This window comes from Schistocerca piceifrons, chromosome 7, assembly GCF_021461385.2.
Source record: "Schistocerca piceifrons isolate TAMUIC-IGC-003096 chromosome 7, iqSchPice1.1, whole genome shotgun sequence".
NCBI classification, from domain to species: domain Eukaryota; kingdom Metazoa; phylum Arthropoda; class Insecta; order Orthoptera; family Acrididae; genus Schistocerca; species Schistocerca piceifrons.
The window spans coordinates 504,716,434-504,741,291 of NC_060144.1; the positions used below are offsets into that span (position 1 = coordinate 504,716,434).

The following is a 24,858-nucleotide window of genomic DNA, read 5'->3' on the forward strand; positions in this document are numbered from 1 at the left end:
TGACAGGGAACGATAAGGAATCCGTACAAGTAATATCGAACATATCAGTCGACAGCTCTAGATCGATTTTAACACAGCGCTATACTGGATATACACGCCCCTCCACGGTCTCTTGACAGAATTGGAATCGCAAATCCGTACTGTGAGGATAGTTCATTTTCATATGGTTTTCTGTCTGAGCTGCAGCTATTGAATGCGTTCATACGTACTTGATTTCCCTGCTACCATTGCTTTTCCGTTTTTGTGACTGTGATTCTTTTACTTACAATAAATACACCTGTAGCAGGTATACCACCATCAAATGAAACAAAAGCCACCTGATTCCCATTCATTACATATTTTGTTTTGAAACAAAAAACAATAGCATACAAAATGGACATGTTTTCGCGATCGGTTCATTCTTCCTGTAAACACAAGGAGAAATTCGTTGGAAACGAGGAGTGACATGTCGGATAGGGAAGTGTGTGTACGTACCTTCGCGGCAAGTATAGTGTTGTGCTTCAAACAGCCGAATGCAGAGATGTTATCCGTGCTTCCAGGTGTAGCATCTTTGCAGTTCCTATCGTCCCAGCCAAACTTATCGATCAATTATATTTGCAGACCTGTCTTTAAATTATTTGTTTTGATGCCCATGATTAAATGTTCGTGTACAGTTCTGCATAGTAACCTTTGTATTTTAAGCAATACAGAAATTTTGCTTACGATTTTATAAATTCTGTGCTGCGCAGTCAACAACATTCTATGAGCTCACAAAACAAGGAACACGAAAGGGAGGACGGCGAGGCCTCAAGGTACGTTGAGTGGTGTGTAGCTAACGTCGTGGAAACATAAATATACGGATATCTTTGAAATGCGTATTTTACTACGTTTCTTAATCTGCTGACTGCGTATTGTGATGCGTGTAGTTCTTCAGCTGCATCGTCTTCAGAGTTAACATCAACGTCGCATTCAACAGACACAATGAAGCGAGCAGCTGCCAAGAAATTGATAGAGCGTTATTTTTACCAGTTAACCGATGGCTGTGGTAACACCAACTGTGATAATGAATTTTGTGCGTCGAGTGGGAAAGTATGTAAACATTGTGTGATTTCCTATTGGTTATATGTTACATTGAATTTATTCTGGTTTATTTACGTAACTAACGTGTTAATTTCGTGGTGAACAGGTTAAGTCGTTGACACCAAACCAGGCAGCTGTACAGGCCATTCAGTTGTTCTCTCAGGAAGCACGACTTTGTGATGCACAGCCTACAAAAGTTGCAAGGACACAGCAAACCATGACGACCAAAAATAATGAAAAGGATTCAGTGAAGGGAGATGATGTGACAAAGAATGACTCGTGCATGGGTGCAATAACCCCAACTAAAGTATTTACCATTCTCAATAAATTGGAGACGAATGATTCAGCACACTGTACAGGTAAGGAAGATGGCACAATATAAATTTTCATTTTAGCGTCTAAATGGTTTCTATGTTTCCTGTGTAAAGATATTGACGAAATTTGTTACTGAATAGTTGTGAACAAGGCCTGAATTTATCTTTGCATAACAAATATATGCTGAGACATTCATGAAGCAATGGAAATTGGCATACATTTCATTTTTCTTTCTTAAGCCGTATCAGGAACCTGAAACTATTATTTCGGAACGAGGTTGAGAGGAACAGATGATATTGTTTGAATCAACAAATTATGATTGATTTTGAAGAATGTAGCCTACATTTTCTGTATGGGATTACATACGCTCTGTATAACCACACACACACAGTATTATTGTGTACCTTTTTGAATGAATGAAACTCATGTGTTTACCATTTACCTAACTGATTTAAGCTATAATAGCGTAGACAGCCTCATATTCTGTAGTTAGATGTTCTGCTGTGCTCATCATTATCATTAAATATCACTGTCTCCCGCATATGCGGCCTACTAGAGACAGTGAATGTAAAAATAGATTATTAACTGCCCCCACTCAAGGGGTATAAGCAACCATTCTTTTCTCTCATCAGTGACTGAAATGATAAGAATCCTAAAGAAACATGTGTGGTAGGACACAATACTGTCCCATATGAATTGCAGATTAGATGTAGAACAGTTTTTAGGAGGATGAAATGGCAAGCAGGCGTGAGAAAAATGCTGAAATATCTAACAGAAAACTTCTGTTTTTTGAGTTACTGTAGTTTGGTTCTGAGGATAAGTACTGATTGCAGAGTGATGCAATTGTCATACTCACAAGGAGAGGTCCCCAGCAGTTTGATAGACTTTTTTAAACTGTCTGTACTGTGGTATAGGTTAATGTTCCAGCTATCACACCTGCAGCCATTCACCCTGGTAGGCACTCATTTGTGAGTTATTGTTTAAGAAAATTATGGAGTTTTGTATGGCACTCAATAATAGCAGCATATTGACTGGTTGATGATGTAATGAAATGCAGAAGCTCATGGGTTCAAATCTCGTCACGTATTTTAATTTTTTATTTTTAAATATGTATTGTAGTTAATTTGCTCATTATTTTAATTCAGTTAATTGGATTAAATGTAATTTCTTATTTCTATTCCTATGTCACATCATTTTAATCGTCATATCAGCTTCTTCGTTTGCTCTTTTTCCTCCCTATCATTCATTTTGCACTTGAAATCTTTGTTAATGTGATTTTAATTAATTTTGATTTAATTTCTTTACTTGTCCAACTTTTTTGTCCATGTTATTGCAATCATTATTTCTGTTCCTCATTTTTGTTGAATTTGGTTTTATCTATAATTCCTTCTTTTGTTTAAATCTTCATCTCCGTTATTTTGTCCATAGTGCATTAGGAATTAAGGCTATGTTTTAAATGTTTGTACAGTAATTACCATAAAAAAAACCCTTGTAATGAAAAATGTTTTGACACTGTTGCACAGCCGATGTAAATAGATAATTTCATGTTTTGTTTTTAACCAGTAGATTGTCATTTTCAGAGATTTAAATATTATAATAGATAAATATAATTAAATTCACATTCACAAAAGTTTCAAGTTGAAAAAGATTGACACAAAGAAAAAATGAGAACAGATGAAAAAATTGATAAATTATGATATGACAAAAGAAACAGAAATAAAAAATACATTTAAACCAATTAATTGAATATAAATAATGATCAGTTATTTTGATAAATATTTAAAAATAGAACAGATTTAAGGCACGTGATGAGATTCGAACCAGTAACCTTCAGCATGTGAAGGCCTTACACCATGCGACCACTGTCCATAATTCTTCTTTTTTATAGTATTGAACGTCACATGAAATTACAAATTTTCTTCCCCCTTCGATTACTCTCTAACGAGGGCCCACCATGGTGAATGCCTGCTGGGTGTGATAATCTTAACACACATCACCACATAGGTGGTTTCCAAAAGTTGGTCCCACCACTGGGGCTCTCTCCTTGTCAGTGTGGACTTTAGGCTATGTGGAGCTGGGAATAATTACCAACAACCTGTGGTGTTGTAGTTGATTTAAACCAACTAAACGCATTCTCTGAAAATTATTTCGAGCAGTTAGTTCATGAACCCCTCACGAATAGTAAATGGGTGTGAAAACACACTTGATCTCTTAGCAACAAATAATCCTGAGTTAATAACGAGCATCAAAACAGATTCAGGGATTAGTGAACAGAGGGTTGTCGTAGCAAGATTGTATATTGTAATCCCCAAATCCTCGAAAAATAGGCGAAAAATATACCTATTCAAAAAAGCAGATAAAAATTCGCTTGACGACTTCCTGAAAGAAAATCTCCACTCATTCCAAATGAATAATGTAAGCGTAGACCAGATGTGGCTTGAATTCAAAGAAATAGTATCGGCACCAATTGAGAGATCTATACCAAATAAATTAACAAACGACGGAGGATCATCCTTGGTACACAAAACTGGTTAGAACACTGTTGCAGAAACAATGAAACAAACATGCCAAATATAAACAGACGCAAAATCCCAAAGATTGGCAATCTTTTACAGAAGCTTGAAATTTAGTGCGGACTTCATGCGAGATGCTTATAACAGTTTTATAAATGTTTCCACAGCGAAACTCTGTCTTGAAACCTGTCAGAAAGTCCAAAGAGATTCTGATCGTATGTGAAGTATGTTAGCGGCAAGAAGCAATCAATGCCTTCTCTGTGTGATAGCAATGGAGATACTATCGAAGACAGTGCTGCCAAAGCAGAGTTACTAAACACAGCCTCCCGAAATGCCTTCACAAAAGACGATGAAGTAAATATTCCAGAATTCGAATAGAGAACAGCTGCCAACATGAGTAACGTAGAAGTAAATATCCTCGGAGTAGTGAAGCAACTTAAATCACTTAATAAAAGCAAGTCTTCTGGTCCATACTGTATACTAATTAGGTCCCTTTTGGAGTATGCTGATGCATTAGCTCCATATGTAACAATCATAGACAACCGTTCGCTCGACGAAAGGTCCATACCCAAAGACTGGAAAGTTGCTTAGGTCACACCAATATTCAAGTAAGGTAGTAGGAGTAATCCACTAAATTACAGGCCTATATCATTAACGTCGATATGCAGCAGGATTTTGGAACATATATTGTGTTCAAACATTATGAATTACCTCAAAGAAAATGGTCTATTGACACACAGTCAGCATGGGTTTAGAAAACATCGTTCCTGTGAAACACAACTAGATCTTTATTCACATGAAGTGTTGTGTGCTATTGACAAGGGATTTGAGATCAATTCCGTATTTCTGGATTTCGCGAAGCCTTTTGTCACTGTACCGCACAAGCGGCTTGTAGTGAAATTGCGTGCCTATGGAATTTGTGATTTCCTCCCAGAGAGGTCACAGTTCATAGTAATTGAAGGAAAGTCGTAGAGTAAAACAGAAGTGATTTCTGGCTTTCCCCAAGGTAGTGTTATAGGTCCTTTGCTGTTCCTCATCTACATGAACGATTTGGGAGACAATCTAATTAGCCATCTTCGGTTGTTTGCAGATAGTGCTGTCATTTATCAACTAATAAAGTCATCCTAAGACGAAAACAAACTGCAAAATGATTTAGAAAAGATATCTGAATGGTGCGAAAAGTGGCAGTTGACCCTAAATAACGAAAAGTGTGAGGTCATCCACATGAGTACTGAAAGGAACTCGTTAAATTTCGGTTACACGATAAATCAGTCTTAATCTAAAAGCTATAAATTCAACTAAATACCTAGGTATTACAATTACGGACAACTTAAATTGGAAGGAACACATAGAAAATGTTGTGGGGAAGGCTAACGAAAGACTGCGTTTTATTGGCAGGACACTTAGAAAATGTAACAGATCTACTAAGGAGACTGCCTACACTACGCTTGTCCGTCCTCTTTTTAGAATAGTGCTGCGCAGTGTGCGATCCTTTCCTTATAGGACTGAACCTCAAAGTTTTTATTTCTTCTCCATGGATTTTAATACCCACTCCGAACTTTTCTTTTGTTTCCTTTATTGCTTGCTCAATATACAGATTGAATAACATCGGGGATAGGTTACAAGCCTGTCTCACTTCCTTCCCAACCACTGCTTCCCTTTCATACCCCTCGACTCTTATAACTGCCATCTGGTTTCTGTACAAATTGTAAATAGCCTTTCACTCCCTGTATTTTACCCCTGCCACCTTCAAAATTTGAAAGAGAATATTCCAATCAACATTGTCAAAAGCTTTCTCTAAGTCTACAAATGCTAGAAACGTAGGTTTGCCTTTCCTTAATCTTTCTTCTAAGATTCAGGTTAGGCGTGCGCAGTTGTTCTCCAGTTACATTGCACACGTTTGTAATTCTCCTGCGCATCTGAATTACCGTCTCCTTTTCCCGCCCATGGCAGTTCATCTCCCTCATTGGCAGCCCAGGTCAGGGCTTACAATTGCAGTTCATGTGCGATCCCATTTCTCCAAACTGGAGTCCTTGCCTTTACCACCTATACTTGAGGTTCATTCACGAACACCTCCATTGTATACACCTAGGCCACAGCTTCGCCTGGACCTTTCACATAGCCCTAAGGACTCTTTTAACCCTGTGACTCTCTGCTGTGACTTCCTCTTGGTTCTCGACATGTACTTGGGCCGTGAAGTGGTTTACACCGACGGCTCGATGGCTGATGGTCTCATTGGCTTTGCCTATGTTCGTGGAGGACATATAGAACAGCACTCCTTACCAGATGGCTGCAGTGTTTTCACTGCAGAGCTGGTGGCCATATCTCGTGCTCTTGAGCACATCCGCTCATGCCCAGGTGAGTCATTTCTCCTGTGTAGTGACTCCTTGAGCAGCCTACAAGCTATCGACCAGTGCTACCCCCGTCATCCTTTGATTGCGGTCCAGTCATTCAGTGGTGTTTGTCTGGATCCCAGGTCACGTGGGAATCCCAGGCAACGAACTTTCCGACAGGCTGGTCAAACAGGCTACGTGAAAACCGCTTATGGAGATTGGCTTCTCTGAAACTGACCTGCATTCAGAATTACGCCGCAAGGTTTTGCTGCTTTGAGAGATGAAATGGCATAACCTCAGTACGCACAACAAGCTGTGTGCCATTAGGAAAACTACAAATGTGTGGAAGACCTCCGTGCGCACCTCTCACAGCAGCTCTGTGGTTTTATTTGTGAGGTTGAGTTTTAACATTTTCTCTAAGTTTTAGCACATGTCCTTTGTCCCTGTGTGTCCTCCACCCTAGTGCTTTCAGGGTGGAAGTTTTAGTGTGTTGCAGAGTGGCTGGCTTTTCCTTTTTATCCTCATGGTCAGCCAGCCATGGTAACCTGCTATCTTGTTTTAACACCTTCTACCTGTTTCTTGCATCTTTGTGGTTTTCTTTTCTGCTTTTGTCCGTTTTAGTGTTTGTTGCCCTCCAGTCGTTGTTGTGGTTTTTCCTTTCATTCTGTTTTGTGCTGTAAGTCTCATTGTCTTATTCTCACCCTCGTGGCATTGTTTCCTTCGGAACAAGATACTGATGAATTCGTAATTTAGTCCCTTCTGCCCTCTTTTAAACAAACCAACCAACCGAGGAAGTGGAAGTTACTGGACTGCCTGTCTTGTGGACTTCAGAGGGCTCCATGGGAACGCATCTTGGATATGCTCGACATTTTCATCAGCCATGCTGAGTGACCAGTGGTCTTCCCTTTGCATATGCAACCAACTTCCAAGAATTTTGTATACCATTGTAACTATGACTGTGCCCCCCTGTGGGTTCGGGGGTTAGAATAGGCCCGTGGTATTCCTGCCTGTCGTAAGAGGCGACTAAAAGGAGTCTCAAACTTTTCGGCCTTAATGTGATGGTCCCCTAAGGGGTTTGACCACTAGATTTCAAGATTTTCTGTTAGTGCGTACCATTTGGGGAAGGACGCCTTACGTAGTGCATTCTATATCCATCTTGCCCTAAGATCTGGCACAACCGATATGGTCATGGTGTTGGTCTTACATCGAGCATCCGGCCACGTCAGCTGCAGTGTGTTCCGGGTGGCGTACGTGCCCTCCATTATGCACTTCCATCTTCGCACTCGTGACACATATGGATATTTGACACCCGACATCCAGCACGGTAGCCAGTCCGTTGTGGTGGGGTCGTCATGTACCCTCTTGGTGGTAGCCCCCTGACTACACAGGGATCGCACTGATGATGCCTGAGCTGCTACCTCCCCACGTCTGCCGAGGAGTAGATGCCTATCCCTCTGGGGCATCGGGACTCCCGGCAAAGGCCATCCTGCCAGGTGGTCTTTGCTGCGGCTGGGTGGCGCCCGTGGGGAGAGCCCCTGGTCGGAGTGGGTGGCATCAGGGCGGATGACCCGCAATGAAGCGTGGTACATCATCTCTCGCTGGTGGGCCTCCACCAGCAGTCTCTAAGCGATCGAAGTCTAACCTCAACGGCAAGCAATACAATCGAAGATCATTTCCCTCCCTAGCCACTCCGTGGGAGGAACGCATGGCTAAAGCCAGCAGTGGAGATTGTTCACCCCAGTACCTTGTCTGTACACGGGTTGATAGTGAATCTTTTATGCCAACCAAGCCACAGTTTTTTGTGGAGCATTTAGAGGACAAGTTCGGGGAGGTGGAGAGCTTGTCCAAAATACGCTCTGGGTCAGTTCCCATCAAAACAGCTTCCTCTGCCCAGTCACGGAGGTTGCTCGCTTGTGACAAGTTGGGGGATGTTTCAGTTAGCATCACGCCCCATAAGAGTCTCAACATGGTCCAGGGTATTATATTCCACAGGGATCTTCTTCTGCAGTCCGACGATGAACTGCACGCCAACCTAGAACGACAAGGTGTTCACTTCGTCCGGCGCGTCCATCGGGGTCCAAGGGATAATCAGGTAGCCACCAGTACCTTCATCTTGGCCATTGAGGGTGATGTCTTACCCAAAAAGGTTAAGGTGATGGTTTACCGTTGTGATGTGAAGCCATATATCCCTCCTCCGATGCAGTGTCTTAAATGCTGGAAGCTCGGGCACATGTCATCTCGCTGTACTTCCAGCATCACGTGTCAGGATTGTGGACGTCCTTCGCATCCCAAAACTCCATGTGCCCCGCCTCCTATCTGTGTTAACTGCGGAGAACACCATTCCCCCTGCTCGCCGGACTGTAGGATATTCCAGAAAGAAAGGAAGATAATGGAATATAAGACCCTGGACCGCCTGACCTATCCCGAGGCTAGGCGGAAATATGAGCGGCTCCATCCTGTGGCAATGACGTCAACCTACGCCGCTGCTGCAACGACAGTTCTCCCATCGTCACAAATCGGCTCTAAGATCGGTCAGAATTTACCAGCCCCCTTGCTTGTGGGGGGGCACTTAACAACCTGTTGCTCCTGCTCCATCTACTTCAGGAGCAACACACCCCCCCCCCCTCCCTCCCCCAACAATCGGGGACATCAGTTCCCCCTTCCCAGCCGAAGAAGCGTAAGACTTCTTCGGCTACTCTCGCAAGGAAGGGGTCCCTTGGGGACTTCCCTTCGCAAGTTCCGACCAGCGGCACAGCAGACACCCGCAAGTGGCTCAAACAACCACCAGTCCCTGGTCATAGGGCCTCACGGTCGTCGACCGTCCCTGTGACTGACCCTGTGTAGCCCTCCAAGCCTGCACCACCGAAGGCACAACGAGAGAAACAGAAACAGAAGAAAGTCCCCAAGAATACCGACATTGCGGTGCCACCCGTCCCACCGCTTCCTACAAGCTCTACGTCTAAGGACGAGGTGGAGATTCTGGCGTCCGCTGAGGACCTCGATCTCGCCGGTCCCTCAGACGCCATGGATAGCGCTAGCACCGGTGCTCAATTGGAGGCAGCAGGTGACTCCGCAGTGTAATCTGCCTTCCACATCCCGTCAAGCTTTTCTCAGACATGACCAATACCATCCTCCAGTGGAACTGCAGCGGTTTCTCCCACCATCTAGCTGAGCTCCGCCAACTTATCAGCCTTCACCCTTTCTTCTGCATTGCTCTTCAGGAAACTTGGTTTCCAGCAATGCGAACCCCAGCTCTGTGGGGTGGGTCGGTGGCGACAGGTCGAGGCGCCACCATTGAGCATTTATTGGCACAGCTCGATCTTTCGCTTTTAAATGATGGTTCCTTCACACACTTCAGCGTGGCGCATGGCACGTACTCCGCCATCGACCTTTCGATTTTGCAGCCCTAGCCTCTTACCGTCTGTTGACTGGAGTGTGCATGACGACCTGTGTGGTAGTGACCACTTTCCGATCTTTCTGTCACTGCCACAGCGTCAGTCCTCTGGGCGGCCTTGTAGGTGGGCCATGAATAAGGCTGACTGGGACTTGCTTTCCTCCACTGCTGTTATTGAGCCTCTCTCTAGTGATGACATTGACGTGGTGGTTCAATCGGTCACCACCGGCATCGTTACTGCCGCCGAATCTGCCATTCCCCGTTCTTCTGGGTCCCCTCGGCGGTGGACTGTGCCTTGGTGGTCGCCTGAGATCGCTGAAGCGATTAAAGATCACCGGCGGGCGCTCCAGCATCACAAGCGACATCCCTCCATCAAAAACCTTATCACCTTCAAACAGCTGCGCGCGCGAGCCCGACGCCTTATCCGCCAAAGCAAGTAGGAGTGCTGGGAGCGGTATGTGTCCACCATTGGCCTCCATGTCTCTCCATCACAGGTCTGGGCCAAGATCCGACACCTCTATGGCTATCAGACCCCTGTCAGCGTCCCTGCGCTCTCACTGAATGGAGCAGTTTGTACAGACTCCGACAAAATTGCCAACAGCTTGGCAGAGCATTTTGCTCTGAGTTCCGCTTCTTCCAATTACCCACTGGCCTTCCACCCCATTAAAGAGCGGATGGAATGTCGGAGCCTTTCTTTTCGCATCCACCAATCTGACTCCTACAATGCTCCATACAGTGAGTGGGAATTTCACAGTGCGCTTGCCGCTTGCCCTGATACCGCTCCTGGGCCAGATCGCATCCACTGTCAGATGCTGAAACACCTTTCAGTGGACTGCCAGCGACAGCTCCTCGACCTTTACAACCGCATTTGGGTCGAGGGTGAGTTTCCGTCACAATGGCAAGAAAGTATTGTTATCCCTATTCTGAAACCTGGGAAGAACCCTTTGGAGGTGGACGGCTACCGTCCCATTAGCCTCACCAACGTTCTTTGCAAATTGCTTGAACGGATGGTGAGCCGGCGGTTGAACTGGGTACTGGAGTCAAGGGGCCTCCTGGCTCCATCTCAGGGTGGGATCCGTAAAGGCCGCTCCGCCACCGACAATCTGGTGAGTCTGGAGTCGGCCATCCGTACTGCCTTTGCCTGCCGTCAGCACCTGGTCGCTGTCTTTTTTGACATGAGGAAGGCGTACGATACGACATGACGTCATCACATCCTTTCTACACTTCATGGATGGGATCTTCGGGGCCCTCTGCCGATCTTTATCCGCAATTTTCTGTCGTATCGTACCTTCCGCGTGCAAGTTGCGGCCTCCCATAGTTCCTCCCACGTCCAGGAGAACGGTGTGCCCCAGGGAACTGTTTTAAGTGTCTGCCTGTTTTTAATAGCCATTAACGGGCTTGCTACGGCGGCGGGGAAGTCTGTCTCAGCGTCCCTGTATGCTGACGACTTCTGCCTTTACTACAGCTCTACTGGCATTGCAGCTGTTGAACGTCAGCTACAGGGCGCAATCCGCAAGGTGCAGTCTTGGGCTGTAGCGCATGGTTTTCAGTTTTCGGCTGCCAAGACCTGCGTTACGCATTTCTGCCGGCGCCGAACAGCCCATCCTGAGCCGCAGCTTTATCTTGCCGATGAACTCCTTGCTGTGGTGGAGACCCACAGGTTTTTGGGTGTAGTTTTTGATGCCCGGCTGACTTGGCTGCCTCATATTCGGCAGCTTAAACAGGCGTGTTGGCGGCATCTAAATGCTCTGAGATGCTTGAGCCACGCCCGCTGGGGCACCGACCGATCTAGCCTGTTGCGGCTCTACCAGGCGTTAATCCAGTCCCGTCTGGATTATGGGAGCCTGGCTTATGGCTCAGCATCCCCATCTGCGTTGCGGGTGCTGGACCCGATCCTCCACAGCGGGATACGCCTAGCCACTGGTGCTTTCCGTACCAGCCCTGTGGACAGCATACTAGTGGAGGCAGGTGTCCCTCCCCTGTGGTTACGGCGCCAACGTTTGCTGGCCGCTTATGCTGCCCATGTTTTTAGCTTGCCCGGGCATCCAAACTATCGTCTCCTGTTCCCGCAATCGGTCGTCCATCTGCCAGAACGTCGGCCCCGGTCAGGTTGTACGATCGTGGTCCGCGTCAAAGAGCTTCTCTCCGGGCTTAGGGTTTTCACTGTTCCAACTCCTTTTCGGGCCACTTTGCATACATCCCCATGGTGTGTTCCTCGCCCTTGCCTTTGGCTTGACTTGGCACAGGTCCCGAAGGACTCAGTCCCTCCAGAGGCCTTCCGCTGCCGCTTTTATTCCATCTAGGCCACGTATCAGGGCTCTGGAGTTGTATACACTGACAGTTCGATGGTTGCTGGTCGTGTCGGTTATGCACTAACTCTAGGGGACCATTCCGAACAACGTTCCTTGCCGGACGGCTGCAGCATTTACGCTGCTGAGCTGGTCGCCATCTTTCGTGCCCTAGAGTATATCCGCTCCTGCTCAGGTTGAGTCCTTCGTTACCTGTAGCGATTCCCTGAGCGGTTTACGAGCTCTCGACCAGTGTTTCCCTCGTTCTCGTCTGGTGATGAGTCCCTGCATACTCTTGTCCGTTGCGGCCGCTCTGTGGTCTTTGTGTGGACCCCCGGTCATGTCGGTATCCCGGGCAATGAACATGTTGACCGCCTGGCCAAACAGGCCACCAGTGAACCCACTCTAGACATTGGCCTTCCAGAGACTGATTTGAGAGCGGTCTTACGCCGCAAAGTTATCTTGCTTTGGGACGCTGAATGGCGCGGTCTGGCCACCCCTAACAAACTCCATGCCGTCAAGGAGACGACGACTGTGTGGCACTCCTCCTTGCGAGTCTCTCGCAAGGAGTCTGTCGTCCTCTGCTGACTGCGTATTGGGCACACACGGATGACCCACGGCCACTTATTGCGCCGTGAGGACGCCCCTCTCTGTCGCTGCGGCTCGGCATTGAAAGTGGTCCACATTTTGTTGGACTGTCCACTTTTATCTGTGCTCCGGCAGACGTTTGCGCTGCCTGACACACTCTCTGCCCTTTTAATAGATGACTCTGCCATGGTGGACTTAGTTTTGCATTTTATTTGGGCAGGGGGGTTTTATCGTTTAATCTGAGTGTTCTTTTTTTTTTTATTATTATTTATTCTGGCTTTTAGCCTCTGATTTTAAACTGTTTTAAACTGAGTTTTTAATGTGTTCTTGGTGGTTGGGTTTTCCTCTTTTTTTTTCTCTATGGTCGGCCAACCACCGTTACACTCTGTGTGATTTTAATTTGTTTTGTCTGATCTCTGTCGGAGTATTTCTTGTCCTGTGTCGTCTGACGTCTTTCCTGCTGTTCGTTTTTATTCTCTTTGGGTGGTTTTAATTTTTTGGAAAAGGGGACCGATGACCGTCGCAGTCTGGTCCCTTTAATCCCACAAACCAACCAACCAACTATGATTGTGCAGAGTTGGCTTCTTGCTGAGTCGACGGCAGAGTACACGTTGCATTTCAGCAGTGGTTTCACTTCATGCAAATTCAAACATACACAGGATGATTTCTCTTTTGGTGTAGTTGCCATATTGCTACAAACAAACAACAGCACCCCTGTCTCAAAACTTTGAACCTTCCTCTATCCAGTGACATGTTCGTGTGTTTATCTTTTATAGTTTGTTTATAATAAACAATTAAAATCTGTTCTGGTTCTTGAAGCACCAAGTACTTACCCAAACAAAGTTATTCAAAAGTGAAGTAAGCCAAAATTACATCAAATCCACAAAATTGGTGTTGGAAATTTCATTTGACCTGTGTAATTAGAACGAAGTCGACATCCAAAACTTTTGCTCTGGTATTGAATACATCTAGGACAAAGCCAACAACAGAAAAAAAAGATAGAAAGAGCCTTGCTGGTATAACTATTATCAAAAATCTAATGTTACTGAAATAGCTAGAACAACCTCTTTGATACCCACCAATCTTAATTAATCATTATTGGCTATAGCTAACACATACAACATGCAAACTCAAAAAAATTACATAAATATCGATTTCCATGTAAAACACATGTACCATACTTCTAGAGTAAACAAGTCATAAAACCATACATAACACTGGCCATATTCAACCACCAGACCAGACGACTGGAGGACATGTATCTTTGTCACCAAATCACCCATTGTGTGTGCAATGATGTGATAGTTAATTTCTTTGTCGCAACAAATATAAAGCAAAAATTAACTCTCCAACCATTAACAACATGCCAAACTAACAATGTCAAAGCCAGAAACATATATGTAGCCAGGAACTATTGGTACTATAACTCATTGACAAAGCTCTAAATACACAATTCCAATACAAAGCCTTCAAGTAATATACAATGACTGACAAAGAATTCTACACCATTCCATTCAATGCTAGTGCCACAACGTACTGCAAAACACCACCTTCAAACCCAATCCATTTCAGGCATACCGGCAACGTTCACATAATACAACACAGTTACATCACGGATCAGACTGACATCCAGTACTGGGTGTTTCAGTTGACCTGGGTTAGGGTGGCATATCTCACGTAGTGTAGAGCATAGAGAGCAGAGAATTCAGTTTGCTTCCCTATAGAACCAAGGCTCTCGACATGTACAGTAATGATATAATCCTCAGAAGTATTGACTGATTCTCACAGATCAGGCAGTGACATTCTCTGATATGTCATGCTAGTAGAGGCAGAATGAGAACACAGCCCAGGTAAACAATGCAGAACATGTTACTTAATGAACACAAAAACAAAAAGCTGCTTCATGAGTGAGGTTTTGTTAGGACTGTTCATAGTAAAGTTTTGGTTAGTACTTGATTAACAGAAGTTCATAATTGGGCAGATGACCCCAATAAATGACAAAGCTAAAGTATGAGCTCACTTTGGTGTTGAAAGTTATAACACAGAGTAACGGTAATGCCCAGTACTAAAATCCACTGCAGTCTTCAGTGCAGAGGCCCCTTCCTGGCAATGCCCTAGGTAGTCACTGACGGGTCCATTTTGTAGTGGTGACTGGCAGTAGTGTGGTGTTGGAGATTCTGATGATTTCCTTAAGAAAAACTCTGAGTGATGGACCACTAATGTGGTCAGCACATGGCCCAGAGGACTCATAGGAATGAACTGACCAGGCACAGATTGGCGCCAGCCTAAATACACTTGTAACGCCAGGATACAGCTGGATCTGTTTGTGGCCACCCACAGAACCGAGCAGGTTCACTGGGCCAGGGACCTTTGGTGACGTTCGTGCTGCCACCTGTCAGCCCAGCAGGCATATGAGATCTTCTGGTAGTCTTCAGTGGGTGAAGCCCCTGTGGCTTCACTGTGTAGGCCACTCGCATGATGGTGGTGTGAGAGGGGTTAATGGAACAGCCCACCCATGTTAACACTAGTTCATCCAGATCAAGTCTAATTGGGTTTACTTCTAGGAACAATTATCCTGTTAAATGAATTGCCAGTAAAGTCCAAGTGGTCATATGTATTGCCTTTGTTGTACCAGAAAACACATTTTGTCATGCGCAAAATGAACACTGCGCAACAGAATCAAGCACAGCATTCAACAATAGCTGCTACAGTGCTACTTTGTGTATTGTTGTTTCGTACTTAATGTTAGCTGTAGGTGGGTGCAAGAGATTGGAGGCTGCAAATAATGTTCTGTTGATAACAAACCAAGACAACAGCTTTCACAGCATTCTGGTTTTTCCATCACTGTTGTATTCCAAGTGTTGCTGCCTGCCATTGTTTAAACAGTTTTTCTGGCTGGTGAATGAATAATTCTGTACATTAATTGGCCAATATTGATGTGGCATATGTGATTACTTTTGTTGTGAATACTAAATCCAGTATCAGAACATTTCGATGTTTTTTCATTTGCGTTGTGTGTTTTGTTAACATCAGATATGTTACCTTTGTGATAAATCTGTTTTATTGAAGTTACATCAAGAGAAGTTGGTGTGCAAGTGGAAGTCCACTCTTCAATAACATAAAAAGCTTAAAAGGCAAGCGAGTTCTAAACAGGGAATAAAAAGCTTAGAGGTGTGGAAAAAATATATAGTTGAGCTGTACAGGAAAGGATGTAATGGCAGTATTATGGAAAGAGAGAAGAAAATGGGTTAAGATGAAATAAGGATACAATATTGTGAAAATAATTTATCAAAGTGCTGAAAGACCTAAATCTAAACAGGAAGCCTGGATTAGACACCATTTCTTCACAATTGTTAAAATACTTGGCAGAACCAATCATGACAAAACTCTTCCGTCTGGTATGCATAGTATATGAGACAGGCAAAATTCCCCCAGGTTAGACACCCAGGGGTCTAATGACCTTGGTTAGTTCGTGTGTGGCGCACAAGGGCCCCAAGCTGTTGCTGCCCTTTCTTCCTTACTGGCTGCATTATCTTCCCTGTGCCCCTCCCAGTGTTCACTCCTTCCCCTCTCTTGGCATCCTTGCTTACACCAGTTGGCTATCCTCCTGGTTTCTGCCATCCCTTACAGTTTTATTCTTTTTTTTTTCTGGCATTTTTGGTCTTCGCTTTGGGGTTTCACCTCCATTTCTAAATCTTGTCTCCATATTGCGAGCCAACTGGGGAAGAACACCTACCTTAGTGTGTTTGGTGTGTGACTGTACTGTCTCTTCCATCCGTTCATTGATGCTATTGTCCTTTCAGCACTATATAGCCCGCACAGTAACCAGTCCGTGTGATGGTTTCATTATGTACACTCTCGGTTGAGACTCCCAATGAGACAGGGATCACACTTCTGACACCTTACATGCTACCTTCCCGTGTGTGTCTAGGAGTGGTTGCTTGTTATTCTGGAGTACCAGATCTCCTGGGAACAGCCACTGTTGCAGAAGGCTGGTGCTATGGCTGGTTGGCGCCTGTGGAGAGAACCCCAGACTGGAGTGGTTGGTATAAGGTGGATGCTTTGCATATGAAACATATTAAGTTCCAAAAAACTGTTTGTTCTTCTTCAGCAGTCTTTTTAGTTGGGAATGGATACTTTAATGCTACTTATTATGACCCCGTGGCCTTCTCCTCCCTGGCTACTCCTTGGAAGGTGGGCCAGGATTGCCAGCTTGGATTGAAACCCTCTCCCCACTACCTGGTCTGCACCAGGACTGACTGGGACACTTTCGCTGCCACCAAGGCATTATTTTTCATGGACACTACGGAAAATAAGTTTTGCGAAATGGAGTCAGTGAGATATGGTCAGGTTTGGTGTTGGTCAAAACTTCTTTTGCCACCCAGTCTATCACCACCTTGGTGACATCCTGGTGTCCATTGCTGCTCGCCAGTTTTCGAATATGGTTCAGAATGTCATTTTTCATGGAATCTTTGAAACTGGTAAGGAAGTCCAGGCCAGTCTGGAATGGCAGGGCATCAGTTTTGTTCAGTGTATTCAAAACGGCCATGAGGACAGTCACATTGATACTGACATATTTTTTCTGCCATTTGAGAAGGTCAAGGTTATGGTTTATTATTGTGATATAAAACCGTACATCATGCCACCCATGAGGTGTTCTCAGCATTTGCATTTTGGATCCATGTCTCCTGATTGACAGGGGACCCTCTATGTTGTGAATGTGGATGCCCACACCATGAGGGGGAGCTCTTATGTACCACCACCAGTGTGCATTATATATGATGACCATCACTGTCTATGCTCGTTGGATTGCCTAGTTTGTAAGAAGGAAAAGAAGACATAGGAGTGTAAATCCTAAGATCGTTTATCCTATCTATCCTGAGGCTCAACGTATTTGCCCGGTGTCTGTGACATCCAACTTTGCCTCAGTTATATCCTTTCCCCCCTCTCCTTTCCCTCACCCCTGTGGTTCCCTGACCCTCCCCTCTAGCTCCCCCCCCCCCCCTCCCCGACCCAGCTGGTGAAGTGTCCCCATTCTGCTGCATCTGACATTGAGAGGCTCCTTCCTGCTGAGACCCCTCCACTGGTGTCTCCCAGATTGGAGGCATACTGCCACATGTCGGCTGCACGACCCACAGTCTGTGCGCCCCAAGATCGCCTGATCTCTATCTTGGTGAAGCCTGCTCTCTCTCTCTCTCTCTCTCTCTCTCTCTCTCTCTCTCTCTCTCTCTCTCTGTGTGTGTGTGTGTGTGTGTGTGTGTGTGTGTGTGTGTGTGTGTGTGAGAGAGAGAGAGAGAGAGAGAGAGAGAGAGAGAGAGAGAGAGAAAACTAAGTGCCTGGAAATGGCCCTCTGGTGTCCATATATTGTGTCTGACCTCTTGTTCATGGATGTTGCCCTGTCCTTGTTGATGATGGATGGTGACCCAACGGCATGACTGGGTTTGGGCTGTTCACCTCCCATTTGGATCACTATTCCATGCTTACTCAATGGAGTTGTATCAGATACTGCTATCACCTTCTGGAGTTGCAATCCATTATTTCCTTTTACTCCATGGCTTGTGTCATTCTACAGAAATCTCATTTTACTGATACTCACTCCCCGACCATTCGTGAGTTCTGTGCTTTGTCAGGATCAGGTCAACCCTTTGATGGCATCCAGTGATATTTGCATGTTGATCCTTATGAACATTGTTAGTGCCTTCCTACCACATTGGAAGCATTTGCTGTCCAGATACAGTTGGACTCTGCTGTCACATTTTGCAATCTCTATCTCCCTCCTGACAGACCACGTACCCCATCAGCCCACCCTCACAGGGGGCTCACAGTTCTTTTGTGAGTTTGTGCATGGCACACACAGGGCTCCAAGCTATTGCAGCCATTCTTACTTCCCGGGCTGCATTTCCATCCCTGTGCTTCTCCCTCCCCATTCTTGCTCCTTGCCCGCTGCTCCCTCCTACCCCTCGCTTGATGTTCTTACCAATGTCGACCTCACTACCCACCTTGTTTCTTGTATGTATTGCAGTTTTGTGTCCTTTCCTCTTTCATCATTTGTAGTCCCCTTTAGGAGATGATTGATTCTACATTTTCTGTCTGTAGTGTGAACTGTTTGGGGAAGAATTCCCCCCTTAGTGTCTACTGGGTGGATTCCTCCCTGCCGTAGCCCCCCCCCCCCCCCCCCCTCCATCCCACTAGGTCACCAGTCCATGTGGATTACAACACTGGGATTACACTTCTGACACCTAGCTGCTGCCACCCCATCTTATGCATAGGAGTGGTTGCATGTCGTTCTGGATCCTAATACCTTCCGGCAGCAGCCTTTTCGACGGCCATCTCTTAGATTGGTAATGGATCGTAGATTGCAACTTTTATGACCCTGCAACCTTCCCTTCCATGGCTACACCCTGGGAGGAGGTCTAGGTTGCTGGCTTTGGGTGAAACACTTTCCACACTATCTGGTTTGTACCAGGATGGATGAGAACACATTCAGCATCACAAAGCAGGTTTTTTTTTTTTTTTTTTTGTGGGAAATACTGAAGACAAGTTTGGCAAAGTGGAGTCTCTCAGTAAGAGAACAGTCAGGTTCCTTGATGATCATAGCTGCTTTTGCCACCCGATGTGCAGCTCTGTGCTTGTGATAGTCTTGGCGATGTCCCAGTTCTTATTACACCTCACCAGTTCTTCATTCCGGTCCAGGAAGTGTTTATCATAGGGACTCGTGCTTCAAACTGATGAGGAATTCCAGGCCATGATGGGGAAATCATTTCATGTGCAGAAAAGTCGTAAGGACATCTGCACCTGTAGCTACACCTTTATTATGGCTTTCAAAGGAGATACACTCCTGGAGAAGATAAAGGTCAAGTGTTAATGGTGTCATGTGAAGCCGTACAACCTGCCACACACGAGGTGCTTTCAGTGTGTGCGTTTTGTGCTCATGTTTTCCCAATGTACCGAGGACCGTCTGTGTGGTGACTGTGGACACCCATTCTGTGAGGGAGCCTGTGTTCTGCCACCCATATGTGTTAATTATTGTGACTGTCACTCTCTGTGCTCACCAGATTGCCTGGCTTATAAAAAAGAAAATAAGGTCTGGGAGTGTAAGTTCCTTGATCAGTTATCTTACACTGAGGCTGGTCAAACATACGACTGACTTCACTGTGTGTCCATGACTTCCACTTTTGTCTCTGTTACGTCCTTTTCCCTCCTCCCTCTTCCTTACCCCAGTCCCATCCTGCTCCCCTCCCCTGCTGTTCCCTCACCCTCCCCAACAGGTATGACTCCCCCTCCCGGCTGAAGAAATGCAGCCGTCTTTGGTGCCCACAGAGACGGGGCTCCTTCCTGGGATCCCCCTCCCCCATAGCCTCCAGAGGTGCCATCTCCCACCTTGCAACCTTTTATTTATGGATGCCACGCCGACCCCATCCTTGGTGATAATGGATGGTGATCCGGAAGTGAGATTCCCTCCAACCCACATGCCTCCCATTTGGATACCTACTCTGTCCTTAATCAATGGAATTGTAATGGTTACTATCTTCACCTCCCACAGTTGCAGTCCCTTATTGCCTTTTACTAGGTCATTTCTGTCATTCTACAGGAATCTCATTTTAAAGATGCTTACTCGGTGACCCTTTGTGGGTTCTGTGCTTTCTGTTGGAACTGGGTCAGCCCTTTGTGGGCTTCCAGTGGCGTCTGCACGTTGGTCCTTATAGATGTTGTTTGTACATGGATCCCACTTCATACCCCATTGGAAGCAGTTGCTGTTCATGTCCACTTGGATTCTGCAGTCATGGTTTGCAATCTCTGTCTTCCTTCTGACAGACCACCTGTATCTGCCACCCTCCCTCCCCTCCCAGGGATTGTAATGCCCATCAGCCGTTGTGGGGCAGTGCTTTCTCATCTTGTCAGGGTCATTGACCGCTTGTGCACCATACCAATGCATTCTTAATGATGTTTCCCCTATTCATTTTAGTGTGGCATATTGCACTTTCTCTGCCGTTGATCTTTCACTTCCTTCCCCTCCCATTCATCCTTCCTTACACTGGTCTCCACAAGATGACCTGTGTGGTAGTGACCACCATTTCCTGTTGATTCTCTCATTCCCTTCCCACCTCCCAATGACCAGGTTACCCCAGCGGGCTTCCCATTCATACTGATTGGTCTCTATATAACTCCTAGATTGTTTTTCCACCTTCTTTGTCAGGTTGTATTGATGAAGTCATCCGTGATCTTACTGATAGGGTCATCTGTGCTGCTGGCATTGCTGAGCTTGCTTGACTGGACCCGCTTGCTGACTGACTGTGGTCCCCCAGTTACATTTCTTGGGTCTTCTTTGTGACAACAGGCTTACTTGGTTTCCCCATATCTATCATCTGAAGATTGCCTTTTTCTGTAAACTTTGTTCATCGCTTCCTTACTCACACGTTTTGAGGTGTAAATCATTCAACCCTTCTCCACCTATTCCAGGCATTACTTCTGTCTTGTCTTGACTATGGTTGTCAATTGTATGGATCAGCTGCCTTTTCCATGCTGTTCCTCTTGGACCCAGTTCACTATCATGGTATCCGTTTTGCACTAACCCTGTCGATAGTCATCTGGTTGGCACTGGGATCCCTTCCCTTTTGATTTGGTGGTCCCAGCTCCTGGTTTCCCATGTCATTGCTATCCACTCTTCCCCTGCTCAACCCTCCTATTCTCTTCTTTTTGTGGCTTTGGACAGTCATCCGCCCGCTGCATCCCTCGGTTGGGTTTACTGTTTGAGCTCTGCCTCACTTCTCTCTGCTGAGACTTCCATATTTCCTCCTTGTCCTCTTCCCCACATTCTCTCCTGATCATCCCTCCTTGATTAGTTGCTCAGTGTTGGATCCGGACGGATTTCTTAAGGGATCCAAAAGCCTCTACTGCTCCAACGGTGTTCCATTGTTTGTTCCAATTACTCATGCAGGAGTTTCAAAATGCCATTGGTTTCAAGATGCCATTGTTTTTTGCGCCAAGGCTCTAAATCGGTTCATTATGTGGCACATGCCTTAATGTCTCCTGTTGGCATGGAACACCATCTCTTCTTGCCTGCTACATGTGGGGTGTTTACTGCAGAATTGATGGCAAACTACCGGGCCCTCTGCTTCCTTAAACAGCCCTCACTCAGCTGAGTTTTATTATGTACAGACTGAATAGTGGCCTTCAGGCTGTCGCTCAGTTTCTCCCGCAACTCCTTGGTTTCTGCCATCCATGACTTTCTCACTGATGTTGGTGATGCTGCTTGTTAAGTTGATTTTCTTTGGGTTCCTAGCCATGTAGGTATCCCTACTAATGAGCTAGCTGCTCATCGGGCTGGGGGAAGGGGGGAGGGAGGGGGTGGCTTCCAACTACCCATCTCCATTCTCCATGACCCATCCAGAGGCAGATTTGTGGCTTTACATCAAATCCATTTTTGCTCTATCATGGGGTGATTCTTGGGAGGCTACCCCCTACCCTTCCTGCCGTCTAGAAAAAAACTTTGCGCCATCAGGGAGACTCACACCATAAGGCATTCTTCCCTATCATTCTCTGCCCTCTTCGTATTGGTCATACTAGGTTGACCTGTGGTTTTTTACTCCGCAAGGAGTTGCACTGCCCCCACCCCTACCCCCATTTTGTAGTCGTGAGGCTCCCGTCATGGTGATTCATATTTTGCTGGACTGCCCCTACCTTGTGGACCTTCACATTAAATATGCCCTCCCACATTCCTTGTCTTGGGTGTTAGCAGATGACCCTCGCATGATTATGTCTGCACTCAGTTTTCTTCATGAAAGTGGTTTGTACTCTCAGGTTTAAGTCCTTCAATTTTCCTCTGGAATTTGAGTCCCTCAGTTGGCGTAGATGTTAGTTATAGAGGCGTTGACCTTGCCTTCCCACCAGCCATGTTCTCCCTGCCTTTTTCCCTGCATTTTGTGTGGTCTGTTGTGCAGTTTTGTTTCCTCTTTTCTTTGTCTTCTTCCCCTTGTGTTGTCCCTGTTGTAGCACGATAATTGTATGGTGTGGGTGTCAGGGACGATTCGGTGGCGGTGCTGGTGCCCCACTATGCGTAGCATTTCTGGAGCACCCCTGCTCTCCCCATTTCCACTCATCCCCCTCCTGTCCTTTCCTCTTCTTGCTACCCTACTGTTCCTTTCCCTTCTTTGTTTGCTCATTATCCCCTCCTCTTGACTGGACTGTGCTGTTTGCATTGTTCCTCCCTTGATTCCTCCCTTCTTAAATCATGGGACTGATGACCTCATTGCACCAAACCAACGAGTGTACAAGTAGAATAAAAAATGTTTGAAGATTGGATCACTTTAAAATCTCCCATCACATGATAATTATGGTATGTAACTGTAGAGCACCTTGGTGCATGTGCTGAGAAAGTTTATAGTCCATCACACACAATTCTCATCAGAGTACAAGGGCTGTGAGGAACTGGTACATTCATAACTAGGAGAGTTGACTGTGGTGTTCCATGGATGCGCACCAGGGTTTGTGTAATGTGTGTGTGTGTGTGTGTGTGTGTGTGAAAGCATGTAGCAGATACACCAATGTCCCATGTGGACCAGCTCCTCTAGAACACACAGGTGAGAGCTCACAGTCTGTGCTGTATGCATACTGTGAAGCAGAAGATTTGAATGTGATGCAGTCTTAAAATGTATTTTACATTCAAAGGGTACATCGCAGTTACAGGTCGCATATCAAAACTATCAAACAATGGATACTCCAGATAGGCACATCAACAATGTAGGAAAAGATAGGTTGCTATTTACCATAAAGAAGCAGAGTTAAGTTGCAGACAGGAACAATTAAGATACTTACACAATGCTTTCGGCCACAGCCATCATCGTAAAAAGTCACACACACCCCATTCATACATACAAGAAAGCACACCTTATGCACACGACTGCCAACTCCTGCAGCTCGGGCCAGAATGCATCTATCACGTGGGATGGAAGCAGCAATCTGGAGGGGACTGGAAAGGGGGCGGATGAGATAGTAGTGTACAGGTGTGTGTGTGTGGGGGGGGGGGGGGGGCACTGTTAAGTGACGTGTGCAAGGACTAGAATGCCAACAGGCACAGTGTCAAGAGGTGGGAGATGGAGAAAAAAAGGAGAGGAGCAGAGAATTTTCGGCTGTTATATTGGCAGAGGGCATGAAACAGAGTGTGGGAGAAAAGCATGGGGAGGAGATCTCAGGAAATGGGCGGCAGCAACTGTTGGGCGGAGGGTGTGAGGGCTATGTTAACATGGTTGACACCAGTATAATTAGGGGAGTGGAGAATGTATTGTAAGGATAACCCCCATCTGCGCAGTTCAAAAAAGCTGGTGGTTGAGGGGGTATTATGAAGGCTTGGATAGTGGAGCAGGCATTGAAATCAAGCATATTGTGTTCAGCTGCATGTTGTGCCAAATGGTAATCTACTTTGCTCTTGGTCACAGTGTGACAGTGGCCGTTCATGCTGGTGGATAGCTGGTTGGTAGTCAAATCAATTTCAAAAGCTACATAGTGTGTGCAGCAGAGCTGAAATGTATGAACAAAAATGGTCCTGTTAAATGTATGAACAATAACAGTCCTGTAACACTACTTTGAGGTTCATCTCACACTACTAAAGATTTCTCTTCATTGCAAACGACCCCCTCTCCCTCTTACACACACACACACACACACACACACACACACACACACACACACACACACACACGTGCACGCGGGCCAAGGGTGAGAGCATCTGTGCCACATTCCTATCCCATTATCCTGCTGTCTTTCCCTGTCTCATCCCTTTGCTGAATGTCCCTCCCATCTATCAGCCACAATTTACTGCACACTTCCTAGCTTGTTGCTCCTCTCACCCACCCATCCTACCCGACAAAACTCCCTGTCCCCAGTAAGATAGCAGCACTGGGAAAGTGTATTTATTTTGTACTGTAGTTCTTTGTTATATGTGAAGACTGATTTGAAAACCTTATTCTGAAGAAATTTCAGTTGTTTTATTGTTCTAGAACTCGAAAATAGTAAAACCTGCACGCAGTTCACGTATATGGGGACATGATACTCTTTTGGAAATTTGATGTGAAGTAATCAAAAGGGATGTAAACAGGGACAGGAGAAAATGGTTTTATTTTTTGCCAAATTTGGTGTAATTTTTACCAAATTTGGTGACCCTTTTGTCAAATTTATTGGTAGTTTTTATCAAATTAGGTGTTATTTTTAGCCAAATGCAATGTTACATTTTTGTCAAATTTGTTCTTAAGTTTTTGTCAAATTCAGGGTTTTTTGCCAAATCATGTGTTAGTTTTTCTAATTTTGGTACTGTTTTTGTAGTTACATCAAAGTTCCTTATGTGGGAAATGAACTGTCAGTTTAATGCACAG

The 24,858-nt window shown here is 45.5% G+C and overlaps 1 protein-coding gene across 2 annotated transcripts in view; it reads left to right on the forward strand.

The window, feature by feature from the left end:
• Positions 1-550: 550 nt before the first annotated feature.
• Positions 551-24,858, forward strand: part of LOC124804771 (ubiquitin-protein ligase E3A) — a 130,462-nt gene continuing 106,154 nt past the window's right edge. The window contains exons 1-3 of one of the 2 annotated variants that reach the window (XM_047265089.1): positions 551-791; positions 906-1,068; positions 1,166-1,418. In XM_047265089.1, coding sequence (XP_047121045.1) covers positions 742-791; positions 906-1,068; positions 1,166-1,418 — 466 coding nt within the window. In that variant the 5' untranslated portion in view covers positions 551-741. The remainder of the gene's footprint in view (positions 792-905; positions 1,069-1,165; positions 1,419-24,858) is intronic. The other variant, XM_047265091.1, reaches the window with a different exon arrangement.